The sequence below is a fragment of the Trichoplusia ni genome, chromosome 4 (genome assembly GCF_003590095.1).
Source record: "Trichoplusia ni isolate ovarian cell line Hi5 chromosome 4, tn1, whole genome shotgun sequence".
Classification (NCBI taxonomy): Eukaryota; Metazoa; Arthropoda; class Insecta; order Lepidoptera; family Noctuidae; genus Trichoplusia; species Trichoplusia ni.
The window spans coordinates 12940439-12955076 of NC_039481.1; the positions used below are offsets into that span (position 1 = coordinate 12940439).

The following is a 14638-nucleotide window of genomic DNA, read 5'->3' on the forward strand; positions in this document are numbered from 1 at the left end:
TGACTAATCAACTCATAACTCCTTTGTTACATGCCCTTTACGGGTTATAGTAACTAAAACGTAGTGCTTATATTATGCTCTCTGATAGTAACGAAACGCAATTTCTAATCTGTCAATGTCATTGTGTCAAATTAATATTCAAGATCGCGATTCTTGTCGCGTTGTTGTGGTGCAGTGAAAATCGTATAATTTTAAATAGGCTATTGTAGTTTTGTGCTGCAGCCCTTTGTTCGAAGCCTGCTCTTACCAACCACCTAAAGATGCAGAGTATGATCAACACTGTGAAGGGGACAGCGCTGGGTGTCGCCGGGTATTTGACGCCGGTTTTGAAGGTAACATTATCTTTGTTACTGGTTCTACCAGTTATCACTGTTTACTGTTTATGTTAATGTCGAATGATATTTGAAATTGTTGATACGCAATAATCATTACACGTATGGGTACTTCTTATGAACGTAATATGTTCGCTTTTATCATATGTTTAAGGCATGTACATTACGAGTACTTTTACGTGTATATAGGAATAAATCCGAGTATAAATGTTATAATAATAGATGCATCTTTTCTTATCTGAATCATAAACTAACAATTTATCACTGTCAGGTGATTTAACTTCATGGGCTTTATAATGCATATATCATCAGCCACACTTTGTCCTTACAAATTGTGATGCTTTTCACTACTTAAATATTTTATTTTTATTAGGAATCGAAGTTCCAAGAGACAGGAGTACTAACTCCTGAAGAGTTTGTGGCTGCGGGAGACCACCTTGTCCATCACTGTCCCACATGGCAGTGGGCCAAAGGAGAGGAGGCCAAGATAAGGCCATACCTGCCAGCTGACAGGCAGTTCCTAATCACTAGAAATGTACCTTGTTACAGGAGGTGCAAACAGGTAGATAATGAATGGTCTTTACTTCATTTCGGAAGATGTTGACACTTGTATTAATTTGTACTTAAGTGTGATTCATATTGTGCATATATGAATATTTGAAATGATATCTGGTATCTCTTTCAGTTGTTCTGAAAGTATAGGATCACAATTTTTAATTATTTATTGATTTAATAGTATTTACATACAATAGTAAAAAAAATAAAAGATATAGGTACAATAGCCATTTTAATATATGTGTTATTTCATAACAGAATTTTAAGTGCTGCTACATATGCAACCAAATATTAATGAATGGCACACTGAATGATATTATTTCTATTTTATCAATAACCTCAACTCATTACCATGACTGTCAAAATATTACTAATCAACTCATAAGTGATGAAATAGTATAAAACAAATTAACATCGCATTGTATTTCAGATAGAGTACTGTGAGGACAAAGAGAAAGTGATAGAGGATGAGCATGACGAAGACGGTGGCTGGGTTGACACACACCACTATGATAATGCAGGATCACCTACTGTGGAAGATAAGGTACCATTTATATTACAACAAAATGGCTAGTTAGAATTTTAGGATAAGAATCTTGTTAGAAAAATATACAGTTAAATATAACAATGGAATGTAAAGTGTAAAGTCCGTGTTAAAGATGGCATCTTTACTTAATCTAACATAGACTTTTTGTTTGTGCCTAAAAATACATCCTAGAAAGCAGACTCAAACTAATTGATACCTTAAAGTGTATTGATTTACCCCACACCCAGTTCTCGAGAATTTTGTATGGGGTTAAATAAATCAGTGTATTAAACATTGATTTGAAAAAAGGTCATTGTTGTTGCTGTTACAGCTATTGTTGTATATGTCTTTATTATCAGCAATAAAGAAAATCAAATGCCACCAGGTTTGTGAAATGACGCTGGAGGCAGCTGACACTGGGGACAGTGACGGTGAAGGCGCGGCTGGCGACCACGACGACGATGATGATGATGATGAGGATGAAGACGGCGAGGCCGAGGACATGGAGCAGTTCCAGGAGTCCGGCTTGCTGGATGAGGTGGATCCGGTAAGATTGAACTGTTTATTCTTAACTTGATTCTTAAATTCTTAATGGATGTGTGAGTCTATTCTCATTTTGTCAAATGTTCTAGTCTCATGGTAGTAAATCAAAATGTGCTTTCTTAAGGCAGATTAGTCATTCTTTATTGCTCTTGGTTTACTTATTTATTGCCTACTGTATTTCTTACGATTGGCTGACTAGTGTCGTACTAAAGAGGTGTCCAAATTTATACAGTCACAGTGGTTTTGTCTTACTGTTAAATAATTTAAATTATGCAATATTGTATCAAAAGTCTGTAAAAAACCACCTTGTAGGAAACATAATTTCAAATTAATCTTCTCTGCATCCATATTAAGCAAATGACGTCATCCATGAAATACACTTAAAACAGATAGTCATTTGCATAAATTATAGTTCAGGTGGTGGTATGTAAACACTTTGAATATAGAAAAATATTGTCTGGTGTCACTCAGAGGTGTCGCTAGCTTGATACCAATGCTATCTATCTATTAATTGCTCTGTCAATATTGTATTACAAAGTAACATCACTTAAATTTTTATATTTATAGCTTATCAGACATTTAGAATGTACACAAATGTGTCTATAAACAAACGGTTTAATAAATAACTAATAGTAGAAGAATTTACATCCAGTATCAATATATTTTAAAACAGTTTTCCAAATTTGAAAATCGTAGTGATAAAAATTATGATTACCATTTCTCAGTATTTTGAAAGTCATGACCTTGAATATTAGAAATCTGTCCCTGTAATTCAATTTAATATAGCAAAGACATATCACACTCCACGGTTTGATAGTGTTCAGTGTTTCTTTGCGAAGTTATACCGTCAATAACTTTTGCACTATGTTGTCCAGTCAACAGACCTAGCGCAACGCAAGGAGCCGAAGCCAGCCAAAGAGAAGAAGTCGAAGTCTTCGGAGGGTGACGAGATCATCCGCACGCGCACCTACGACCTGCACATCACATACGACAAGTACTACCAGACGCCGCGACTCTGGCTCATCGGATACGATGAGGTTAGCATATATACTACTTTAAAGGATTTTCTGAGAAGAGTCTGTAAATGTATGGATAACGAAAAAGAAAACAAAAGCAAAATCCTCCAATCATTTTAATTTATGTATAAAATATGATAAGATTCTCAATTCTTTATTGCATACCATAATGTGATGTATAAATATAATTTAACCACCTATGTCAGCAATAGAAATTAATCAATTATAACAACTAGGTAACTACCTGCACTTTTTCCAAAATTCAGGGTGATATTTGGTGTCAGCACTGCTAAAGAAATATCGTTTGATGCTGTGTAAAGACCTTGATTATTTTTACGATGTTTCTAGCACATCTGGCAAGTCACTTGTTTCCATCATGGATCGGACAAGTTTTTTCATACATGCTGTATAGTTCTTCAACACTATGTAAGGAGTCCCAATGTGTACATCGTAATCTAATATTGATATCACTTCTGAATTTATAAGTAATACTTTTTTTGCATAACTTCTGCACTTAATTCTATTTACATTAGACAGACTTCCTTCCATTCGTGTACTACATAATGTAATGTCCCCGCAGGATCGAACACTGCTGAGCGTGGAGCAGATGTATGAGGACGTGTCGCAGGACCACGCCAAGAAGACCGTCACCATGGAGTCGCACCCGCACCTGTCCGGGCCCAGCATGGCCTCCGTGCATCCCTGCAGGTTAGCACCCTCACACTCACTTGGACTGGACTTGGGAACATTTTGAACGTTTCCATGAAGAATTTTCACTTTAACAGAACATACCAAATCCACATACGACGATGTATTTGTGGCATCTGTGACTTAAGTAAAAATGTCCGAAAATATAAGGCATTGTTACAAAAGTTCGTGAATATTATTCTAAAACTTTTCCTTAAGTGGATCCATTATTATTTCATCACGGTTTACTCATAGGTGTACCTACAAAGGTTAGACCTCAAAATAGTATCTACTAGTTATCTCGTTAAACCGTTTTTAAAGACTATTTAGAACTCGGCATGTCTTTGTTTAGATTTTTTGTCTAGTCCTGTCTCTATCCTTTCAGACACGCGGAAGTAATGAAAAAGATAATAGAGACAGTGACAGAGAGCGGCGGCGAGATGGGCGTGCACTCGTACCTCATCGTGTTCCTGAAGTTCGTGCAGACCGTCATACCCACCATCGAGTACGACTTCACGCAGAACTTCGCCATGAACTAAACAAGCTTCTATATCTGTAGTATATATAATTCTGTCTTTCTATTAAATCGAAATGAGGATATGGAAACGGAGAAATATTTACCAAAAGGTTGCATTAATTTAGAAAAGCCGGATTCTTACTAGAACGCGACAAGAGTATGGTATTGCTTTATACAATCCTATTGGTCAATATTCCTTAGTCTTTCTCGCTCTGCAATCTTGTTCCGCTTCAATATGAAGACAGCATAAACATAGCTTTTTATAAGGCAACGCGGGGGGCATAACATGGAGACTGGATTTTAAATAAAGGGTTCAAAAATGATTTGAATGATTGAAACAATACAGTTCCTTATTATCTGTGGATGCTTCTTACGTATTTAATGGCAACTTAACCCTATAGATTTTGTAGGACATCTGAAGTGTTTGAAGGAACATTAAGCGACACTGATAAGAGTGTCGATCAATATGATACTGGATTCCATTTTGGATCATATATTTGTAAGTTCTGTTGTAATTTGATTCCCCGCCGCGTCTATTTATTATATTGTATATTATCGTAGTATAGGCCAGTCAATGTTTATTCGATGTTTTGCGATTTAGATAATTATATAAAATTTATAAATAAAACGTTTTAAATAAAATTAATTATAAATACATGAAAATCTGAGCCAGTGCAATATCAATAGATATTTTATCGATAGCTTTAACTCAGCATTTCTTTAACGATTATTTTAAGTTAATTTTGTTTATAATATACATTTTGCCATGAGTCTAACAATCAAACATGTAGATTTATTCGAGTAAATTTTAATTAGTTAAAACAAATTGTTCTGAAAGATTTTAATAAAAATATTGCCATATAAACTGCAGCAATCTATGTCCAGGTCTCCAAGTATTTTAAGTTAGTACTACTAACTGTGTTAAGTACTAAATACTAGTACACTTTACACACAGTTAAGTTGAATAGCTTTATGAGCCGCATGATGCAGTTGATATTCTTATTACAATAGTATCTAAGAATTAGAGTTGTCTACAATTTCAATAACTTTAATACCGTTAACAATAAATAATTTTATTTAATAAATGGGAAGCTTTTTAACTGTTTGGGATAATGGAGTGACTTTATAAAATAATAATTTTATAGTTCCTTTTGTTTACATAACTGGCACAAATTAAACAGTTAGTACAAACACCCAATACAATGACTTGTGTTGGGAACATTCCTATTATGCCATGTTTATGTAACGATATTTAATATGGAGTTTTATTTGTTTTGCCAACCACACTCATTTGTTAATATTCATTTCGTGATTCATCTTGCCGTATCTTTACAGTCGGGTACAAATGGGTACGCCAAGGACGTAAAATTAACGCCCGTTAAAGATTTCCTGAGTTTTTACTTGTTTTAAAACTTTTATAAAACCTCATTTTATTTAGTCTTTTATTTGGGGAGCGCTAGTATCATTAACAAAAGATTTACTTCGGTATTATCAGAAATCAATGAAATAACTCAATACATAACAATTATTACAAATCATCTAGGCATATTCTTTTGTAACCGACTGCAACTATAGTTAATAATTTTCCACCGCAAAGGCTTAACACTAATTACGAAGGTACGGTTGTCTCGCCAATATTGCCCCAATGTAGGTATAGAAAGAGAACAGTTAAAACACGCGCGTGTTAGCATAGTGAGCAATGTACACTCTGTCGCCATCGCACTCGGCTGAATGGAATCATACTGTCCTTTTCTACCAGTTTTAAAAAGGTTGAGAATTGTTCATTAGTGAATTCGTTAATAAACTTGTTGTTTTGTGGCTGACAGTTAAAGTTTAGGTGAAATTTGTTAACATGACATAATTATAGAATTTATCTTGATTTAAATAAAATAATAAGTTAAGTTTATTAAATAAAAAACAGTTTTTTCTTACCTGATTTGTCAAGGAGCGGTATGCTACATTTCTTGTGGCTAAGATATATATTAATACGGTAAAATCATTTGTTCAATCACTTAAAGAAGTCCTGAATAATGATAGGATACCGTTTTTTGTCAAATTATTACATCTTAACAACGATTTTACAAAATAAATGAAGCCACATAACTTACGACAAACTTTGTTCAATATAATCAAGTTAACTAAGACTTATATAATTGGTGTTGTTTGTGTACTGATAGTGTTGAATACTCTTATGTTATACATCTATGTGCACAGTTTGGTTTATTTTTAATATAAATGTTATTTTGCATACACATTTTGTTTTATTCCATTATTGATTTCTGTGGCAGTCCAACGGTAGTGACTAAGGTTAATATTAAATTGGACTCACGACGCCGTCGCCCGTCTACCCGTGATTAGGATCTCCGTTTGAGTCCGAAACTAATACTCGTGAGGAAACCGTTTGTATAATTTACGTGAGGTCAATATTCTGGAAATTATAGTAGGAATGGAAACTGATACCGACTGATGACTTAGGAATAGGTAAAGCATGAGAATAAATGAACACCTCAAGAATAAATTCTATTAATAATTTATTGATATCTATAACATACATTATGTACAAATCACCATGCTTTAATAAAATATAATCAGTACTATGCGACGAAGCCCTTTACAAACCTAACCACCTACCTCTATTATACAAAATAATACAACTTTATCCGCAAATAAACGATACTCCGTGTTGCGTTCCTATAACCCAAATAATTGTAATAATAACATTGTTCTTAATTGCACCACCAATAATTATTATAGAACTTCATTTTCGTTACATATTGAGGAGAATGAACAATTCTATCATTTTATTCCATTATATACTTATATTTCTTAACAGAACACAATAACTGAAAGGCTTGTTTATGTAAGCTCTGTCCTAAAGTAAAAAGTTGGCCAAAATACTATCAACCAATCACAGCATTTGACATAAGATTCCACAGATTAACTAAGTATAGGTAATTTGTCGTATTTTTTATATTTAATGGGAAATAGGTAACTTATATTTACGGTGTGACATCGATAGATACACTTCATGACTGGATCAACTGTGTTATTACTTAATCACTAGGTTTTATTTGTAGTGACTTAATTCAAACTTAAAGCTGATATAAAAATATCTTTACCTGGACAAATAGTGACATTACTTAAGTAACGAATCAGATTTAATGGTATCCTAGAGTCCTATTTCATGTAGTAATACTTACCAAGACTAAATAAATGGTTCTTTATATTTCTTCGTTAATACTTACAATGATTTCAATGATCTTTGGACTGTCGACGTCTAAAAGAGCTTGTATTGATCTGTACAGCATATATGTATGTAGTTATATACAGTATGGTTAACGTCACTATTCATGAAATAGGCTCCAGGTATGCAAATGATTGTAAACCTTAAAATAACGTAACATAAAGACAATAATATAATAAATCAACCACGCAACTTAACACCTAACTGCATTCACAATGATCACAGAATAATCCCACCTTAAATAACAAATTAACTAAGTATGTGATGGAACATGGATTTGGTCGCAAATTAAAATTAATTAAAGGTACATTGGAGGGACAGTTTCCACAGATTTTTCCTGTTTCCATCGGTTACGAAATCCTCATCTATATAAAAGATTAATGTGTCAAGTTCACAACGTCAGTTATGACGATTTGTTTAAATAATTACTGGTATAATCTTAGCACTTTTTATAGGAGTCATAACAAGTCTTGTGTCAGTGGAAAGTGTCCCTTAGTACTACTTACCTGCAGCTAACTCGCCAACGCGACCATAACAATATATTTTTTATTAAAATGACAGTAGTGTTTTCTCATCACATATAACAGATTTTGATTCGGTTATTTTGTAAAAAGTGATCTATATTTTGGTTTGCTATAGGTATTTAATATCTAATCTACTATAGACTATGGTCGTGTTGGCCCACCTTTCAAAACTAATCTGCCTGATATAATTCTAAATTTCATCGAAATAAAATCTCCCATCCAGGAAAGTTAAATAGTTAAAAAGAATGGTATAAACCTACTACAGTGATAAAACACTTCCTTGACAAATACTGGCGAAAACCAAAAAAGAAACGGATCGCCCCCAGCATTCATTTCAGATTGAAATAATGATTTGTATTTACATTTTAATGAACCAATCGTCACGAACGTCATAGGTTAATATTCTCCACATATAATTGTACTTTTACTAAAAAAACTGGATTATATTTTAGTTTGTATAACACCAACGTGATTAGATAAGGGAATGCTAACGAGTTACTAATCTGATTAATATCATATTTTGTATAAATTCATGAAATTTAATTTCCTAGCTAATGTAAAGTGTTGGTCTAAGCGATGTAGGATTAACTAGGCAGCAAGGAAATATTCAAATACAATAATATCATTTGCATTTCATATTTAAATAACATCTAACTTCTAGTGATGCGCACACGCATCCTCAAGTACTAAAAATAATCTCGTTATCATTTTCGAGTTTTTAAACTCTACATAAATATTTACTATACAATATTGAAGAATAATATATTCTTTGATTCAATTTGGACTAATTTTACATTTTATATGTATACATTTAGTAAAAACGGTAATTTTCTACATAATATTACTACAAACACACCAAAGGCCATCTTCGTTTTATCAATATCTTCTATCCTCTTCACTTTAAATTTCTCCCGCATCAATTTGATACTAATTTCGACTTTAACGTGTTGTTATATAGTTGAATATAAGTTTGGTACAGGAATGTTCAAAGTCGAATTATAAAAATGTATTTATAGGATTAAACTATAGTCTAAACACTCTAAACATTTATAAATGTCGGTTAATTCGTGTGCGATAGTTCAAAATCGCGTTACAATCGTTCGATATGTCGATCGCTAGTTTTTACTTAAAAGCCACTGGCTTTATAATTATTTACTCCAGTAATAGAATAAAACAGTCATAAACTCTGTTGTAAGACTAGCAAGTTATTTTAAACTTAACGAAAGATGTCATAAAGGTGTTTATCACTTGTGCCGCACAATGGTGTCGGATCTCGACAGCTTACGTAGTACTTGGCAATTAAATTTCAGTTTAATTCTCGTGTAAATAAGTTTGGTTATCACTCGCAACATTACGATGAGTTCGTTCCACTTACATTGTACAATTAAATTTAGTCTTAATTCGTGTGAAAATAAGGTTGGCTATCACTCGTGCGGCACGATGGTAACAAGTTTGGGTAGCTTACCTTGTATAATACAAGGGAATGTCGTTTTTATTGTGTGTTGCTAAGGTAGTGTATCACTTGTGCGGCACGATGGCGACCAGACGCAGCAGCACGAGCGACAGCAGCTTGTCGAGCGGGTCCAGGGTCCCGCGCTGCAGCCACTTGGGGATGGTGGTCCGCGCGTGGCTGAAGCCCAGCTTCTGCAGGATGTAGTCCACGCCGTAGGGCTCGATCGACTTGCCGGCCCACGATAGTAATCTGTTAGTGAAGTTTTTATTAGTTGTTATCATAGCCCAAATATAAATCTCGATGGCGTGAAATTCGGGACACCTATGTCCAGAAGTGAACGAGTAAGGGCTGATGATGATGGTAAGCCCAAATACCAAGCACTTGAAGTTTCGCCCGCCTAGGATAGCACCGGGCCTGGCGAGACCGCATGTATAGTATGTGTGTGGCACAAGGCTAGTGTACCTGACGGTGGGCTCGAGATGCCAGGTGACACAGCGGTAGTCCCGGTAGTCGCTGGCGGCGGCGCGCGGGGCCCCGGCCGCGCCGCTGGGACCGGGCCCCGCGGGGCCCGCGCCCGCAGGGCCCGATTCACCCCACGCCGTGCGACCCGCGCCTGTCATCTGGGGGACACGTAGGAAGGACATGTCAAAACAAACTTGATGCAATTATCTTATCCTTATGTCATCAACGGAAACATGACCATTAAGTATTTTTCTAATATTCAGTTATTTTTTTTTGTGTATCCGTTCCCTTTTTTATTTTTGTTGTTGTTATTAGTACGGCAAAAATCACTTGTACTTATAAAAAACATACAAATAAACTACATAGTAAAAACATATAAGACGTCATTCAATCAATATTTTGCTAAATATCTCATCTAGTTTGTTTACCACTCTATCCTTTTCTTTGATGTACGAAGAGATGAGGTCATGAAGGAACAGGAACGCTTCCGCGTCCACCGACACGAATATGTGGTCCTCGAATTCCGTGATGAAACTGCACTCCACTACTGGCTTCTCATCTGTTGAGTTAATTAATTGAATTTAATAAAAATGTAGAAACAGAGTAAGCAATCGATGAATTGTAGTACCTAAGTAGTAAAATTGCGAATGTTATGGTTATTTGTTTAGTTTAGCGTGTCAATTAGATATAAATGTATTACACATACACAACACAAGCGTGAAGCTTCTAATGTGTTGTATAATGTACATGTTGCTGTTCATTTAGTGGTCAGGATTTCCGCTGAGACGAGTTGTGTTCGTCCCAGTACAATATAAGCTAACATAACTACTTCTGTATTTTTCTTGTCAATCATTTCGTATCTTGTCTCTCTTAGCAGCAGGTACTGTTTCCGTGTAGTATGTGTGCAGTAGTGAGGTCCCTGTTGCGTACCGTTCTCGGTGGGCGGCGCGTGTCCCTGCAGATGGTGCGTGCGCACGTGCAGCTGCAGCGAGGGCAGCGCGAAGATGACCTCGCGCACGTGCTTGTCGGCCGCGCCCTTGCCGCGCTCCGCCGCGCGCTCGCGCTCCCCGCCCGCGCCCGCGCCCCCCGCGCCCCCCGCCGCGCCCGGCCCGCCCGCCTCGCGCTCCAGCGACGGGAACAACTCGATCGCTGATAGTTTAAAAGGATACATATTATGCTAACTGACCCAGAAAATTTTGCTAGGTCGTCATATGAAAGTATAAAAGTTTTCGTCCGATTCACAGACCTACCCAATATGTTTCGGAGTTTCGGAGTGTTCAATTGCATACACTGACACGAGAATTTTACAGACTAGATTAATTTACTCTTGTTCATACTATTAATTTTGAATATTCCTGCATTCACTGATCAATCTTTGTGATATTTATATCGCATGCACAAAGACTCCTAAATTTGTAACAAGCACTTTGATACACAACGTGGAATAAACTTGCGATAAGTATTTGCCGTCAATGGTGTTCTCTAAAAAACACAACATAATTTTGAGTAAAACTTACTATTTTCTATATGATTTTACTTTGTGTAAGGGTTGTGACTATCAATCAACCTACCGTCAATCTCGCTGTTGGCAAATGCATAATGGAACCATTCCTTAAGCGTCTTGAACTGCGGCGGGAAGAGCAGCGCGCGCGTCATGCGGCACACCGTGGCCATGGACTGGTGCGCGCGAGTGGTACCCGCGCCCGCCGTGGCGCTGCCGCCCAGGCTGGCCGTCAGGCTCTGGACCACGTGCACTTCCAGCGCTCCTGGAGGCAACGGGCAGGGATAACGAACGGCGTATGTACGGTATACAGTTCACATGGCTAAATAATGTTACCAATAACATGACAGAAGGTTTCAAAGATCAGTCGTATTGCACTCTACGTACAACTTACATGGGTCATACGTAAACGATGCTCCGCCATGCGTTAAGGTACTCTGAGTTTCATAGTATAAATGTGCAATATATATGTAAATGAAATAAAAAAAGAATGCTAAAACTAAATTCATTTCTAACTATCCTTTCGTTGTAATTTTGAGGATCACACATATTTTAATTAAGAGTGGCAACACTCATAACATTTCCATTGGACTTTTCCATAATACTCTTTTTTTAAATGACTCCCGCGCTAACGAATTTAGTCCTTGTACCGCAAGAGTTTTTCACAACCATTTCAGTCACGTACACAAGACCCCTATACTCATAAAATAATTCGTAGATTACACAATTTATTGTCCTACACTACTTGTATGTTCTTAGTTCTTACCGTCATCATTAGCCACTTGCTGTGCTTCCGTGGCGAAGCTGATGCAGGGGTCCTTGAGGCTGAAGAGCGCCCAGGATTTGGACTTGAAACTGTTGCCATGGAAACAGGCTAGCGATATGTTTGTGCCGTGCAGTTCCATCGTACCGCCGAGGACTGTGCCTGAGGGAATAACATAGAGGTTATATAAAGGCTTTTTATAACTGAAAATGTAGATATATATCATTATTTGCGTTGTAATGTGATAAAGTCGCACAGTCAAAATTGAATCAGCAGGATTTGCAGTTTATGATACAACAACGCAATCTAGTCTGATCTCTACAACTGATAGATATACTTAAATATTCTAAATACATACGTATTATAGATACATTACACCCAGACACAGAACAAACTCATCACAAAAATATTCGTCCTGGGTCGTGATGGTGGGTCCTGACCCACCCACGACCTCCGGTATATCATTCAGTGCTACTGACCACTAGACCAACAGGCCAGTCGATTTACACACATTAAAGTGTATAACTTCATATGAGTGAGTAGGTTACCGTTGGCGGGCAGCGGCGTGGGCAGCGTGGACAGCTGCATGCCGGACACGAGCTGCAGCACCTTCTGCCAGTGGCGGTGGTGGCGCAGCTCCTGCTGCTGCGGCGGGGCAGCCTCCGCCGCCGCCGCGGGGGGCGCCGCTATGGCACGGAAACAGTTAGTTATATCACGTCATGCCTTCGATACATGTTGAGGTGGTTTGGAATGCGATCTTTGTACCCGGTTCATGAGGTTACAAGGGGAGGGAGAAGCAATCGGGTAGTTTAAGTCAGTAAAAGCCCGGTTACTAAACACTTCTCCGGTTTCCTCAGAGAAGAGAACGTTCGGATCTTCGATAACGCTACAAATTCACATTCCGCAAGAATATGAGTCCCTCCCATAATGCTGAGTGACAGACAGCGGCACTATGTAATTTTAATTAATTATTGAACACACGTTTTTTTTCTCGAACAAATAAATTTTACCTAATGAATTAAGAGAAAATTTAAATAACATACGTTCACGTCGATCCCTCCTGGCTGTGGAGTAGTTAGGTCTGAGCGAGCTGAACACGCGCTTGCTGGACTTGAACTGCTGCGTGAAGAACTCTTCAAGCTTCAGCTGCATCTTCAGCAGGTCGGGCGTCGTGCTGCGCGACATCAGGATCTGCAGCTGGTGCCAGCTCAGCGTGCCATGCGTCAAGATTATTGCCGGCCTGTTGAATGAAAGTTTGATTTAAATTGAACATAATATGAATTTCGTCTGCGTAGTTCTGGTATACTTATTTGGATTGTTGAGAAGACGGATAAAATAACTGATGAGTGCCAAAGGGGCAACCAAACACGGATAGTTCCGATCTCTGACGTTACCGCTACGCCATGAACAGCATGGCACTAAGGTAGAAGCACCAAGTGGCCCTAGGTGTTGCGGCCCATGTTTGGCGGCCAGGCGGGACACGCGGCCAGCCCCTGTCCCCTGAGTACCTGGAGGTGGGGGTGTGCGGGTGGTGCGGCGGGCGGCGCGCGCGGGCCAGCCACTCGTCCCGCAGCGCGGCGGCCAGGCGGGACACGCGGGCCAGCAGGACGGGAGTCCCCATGTACTCTAGCCGCAGCTCAAGCGCCGCCAGCCTGACTCCACACACGTGTCCAGGGTTGCAGCCCGCTTCCTCCTCAATGTGTACTGGAGAAAACAGATCATTCAATAACGAATATTTGCATGCTAAACGGCATCCACTTTTGTGGAATATGTGACATAAGAGTCTCAAGTGTGGCAAGTGGCAGCCGCGTGTCATGAGAGTATCATGTGTAACATGCGTGAGAAGTAGGTGCTGTATGGCAGGCGGGTGAGGCAGCGAAAAGCGCGACTTGCCACCCTAACCAGGGTCAGGGCGATAGGCTTGGGGGTGCACATCGCCCGCTCAACAGACGTAAGACGGCGGGTCAAACTTTGGTTGTGACGGTTGTGACCCTAGTGTGAGGCGAGGAGGCCGACGCTTTTTACACGTCGGCCTCAACGCATAAACGCGAAAGCGATACCCGCGGGCGGCAGGTGTAGCAATGCTAAGAGTTACCCCTTGTCGGGAACAAAACGCGGCTGTCGTCACCCAGCGGTTTAGTCAGAGTCTGACGCTACCCTTTCCCTCCCTCTAGGGGGCGGGTGTCCGCGAAGATTTCACCGCCGAACAAACAAACAAAGGTATTTTGTAGCATGTCTACGTCGTGTTTAACATGTTCCTCCTTCTGTTGAATGACAACATACGTCTATAATACTCACCGTAAGTATCTATAGATGACAGTGATATAGCTCCTCCGACGATGCCCCCTCTTGCGTCGAGTTCGGACCCAGCTAGAGCCACGCCCACTAACATGTTGCGATGTCCCGTGCTGCCGATACTAAGCCGGCCCGTGCAGTTGAAATCACGGCTCTGCCAGCTACGGTTACAAAAGAAATGGTACATAGTGTAAATCATGATCAAAGCTACGTTTTCTGG

General features: G+C 38.7%; 2 protein-coding genes across 2 annotated transcripts in view; one reads left to right on the top strand and one right to left on the bottom strand.

The window, feature by feature from the left end:
* Window positions 1–115: 115 nt before the first annotated feature.
* LOC113493077 (ubiquitin-like-conjugating enzyme ATG3) lies at window positions 116–6428 on the top strand. The gene is made up of 7 exons (XM_026870890.1): window positions 116–332; window positions 706–894; window positions 1318–1431; window positions 1799–1960; window positions 2832–2993; window positions 3553–3680; window positions 4045–6428. Exons 1-7 carry the CDS (start codon window positions 261–263, stop codon window positions 4196–4198), a joined length of 981 nt encoding a protein of 326 aa, XP_026726691.1. The 5' UTR covers window positions 116–260; the 3' UTR covers window positions 4199–6428.
* Window positions 6429–6690: 262 nt separating this feature from the next.
* Window positions 6691–14638, bottom strand: part of LOC113493081 (transmembrane protein KIAA1109 homolog) — a 36131-nt gene continuing 28183 nt past the window's right edge. Inside the window, exons 46-55 of the mRNA XM_026870895.1 lie at window positions 14422–14579; window positions 13632–13827; window positions 13167–13363; window positions 12672–12809; window positions 12127–12285; window positions 11431–11625; window positions 10790–11008; window positions 10288–10418; window positions 9860–10017; window positions 6691–9646 (exon numbers count right to left, since the gene is read on the bottom strand). Of these exons, the coding sequence (XP_026726696.1) occupies window positions 9463–9646; window positions 9860–10017; window positions 10288–10418; window positions 10790–11008; window positions 11431–11625; window positions 12127–12285; window positions 12672–12809; window positions 13167–13363; window positions 13632–13827; window positions 14422–14579 (1735 nt within the window). The 3' untranslated portion in view covers window positions 6691–9462. The remainder of the gene's footprint in view (window positions 9647–9859; window positions 10018–10287; window positions 10419–10789; window positions 11009–11430; window positions 11626–12126; window positions 12286–12671; window positions 12810–13166; window positions 13364–13631; window positions 13828–14421; window positions 14580–14638) is intronic.

Bases quoted from the DNA above. Each gene is read 5' to 3' on its own strand.
- LOC113493077 (XM_026870890.1), top strand. From the start codon at position 261: ATGCAGAGTATGATCAACACTGTGAAGGGGACAGCGCTGGGTGTCGCC. The intron at 1,432-1,798 runs GTACCATTTATA...AAATGCCACCAG, and splicing joins CACCTACTGTGGAAGATAAG to GTTTGTGAAATGACGCTGGA. The intron at 1,961-2,831 runs GTAAGATTGAAC...TATGTTGTCCAG, and splicing joins TGCTGGATGAGGTGGATCCG to TCAACAGACCTAGCGCAACG.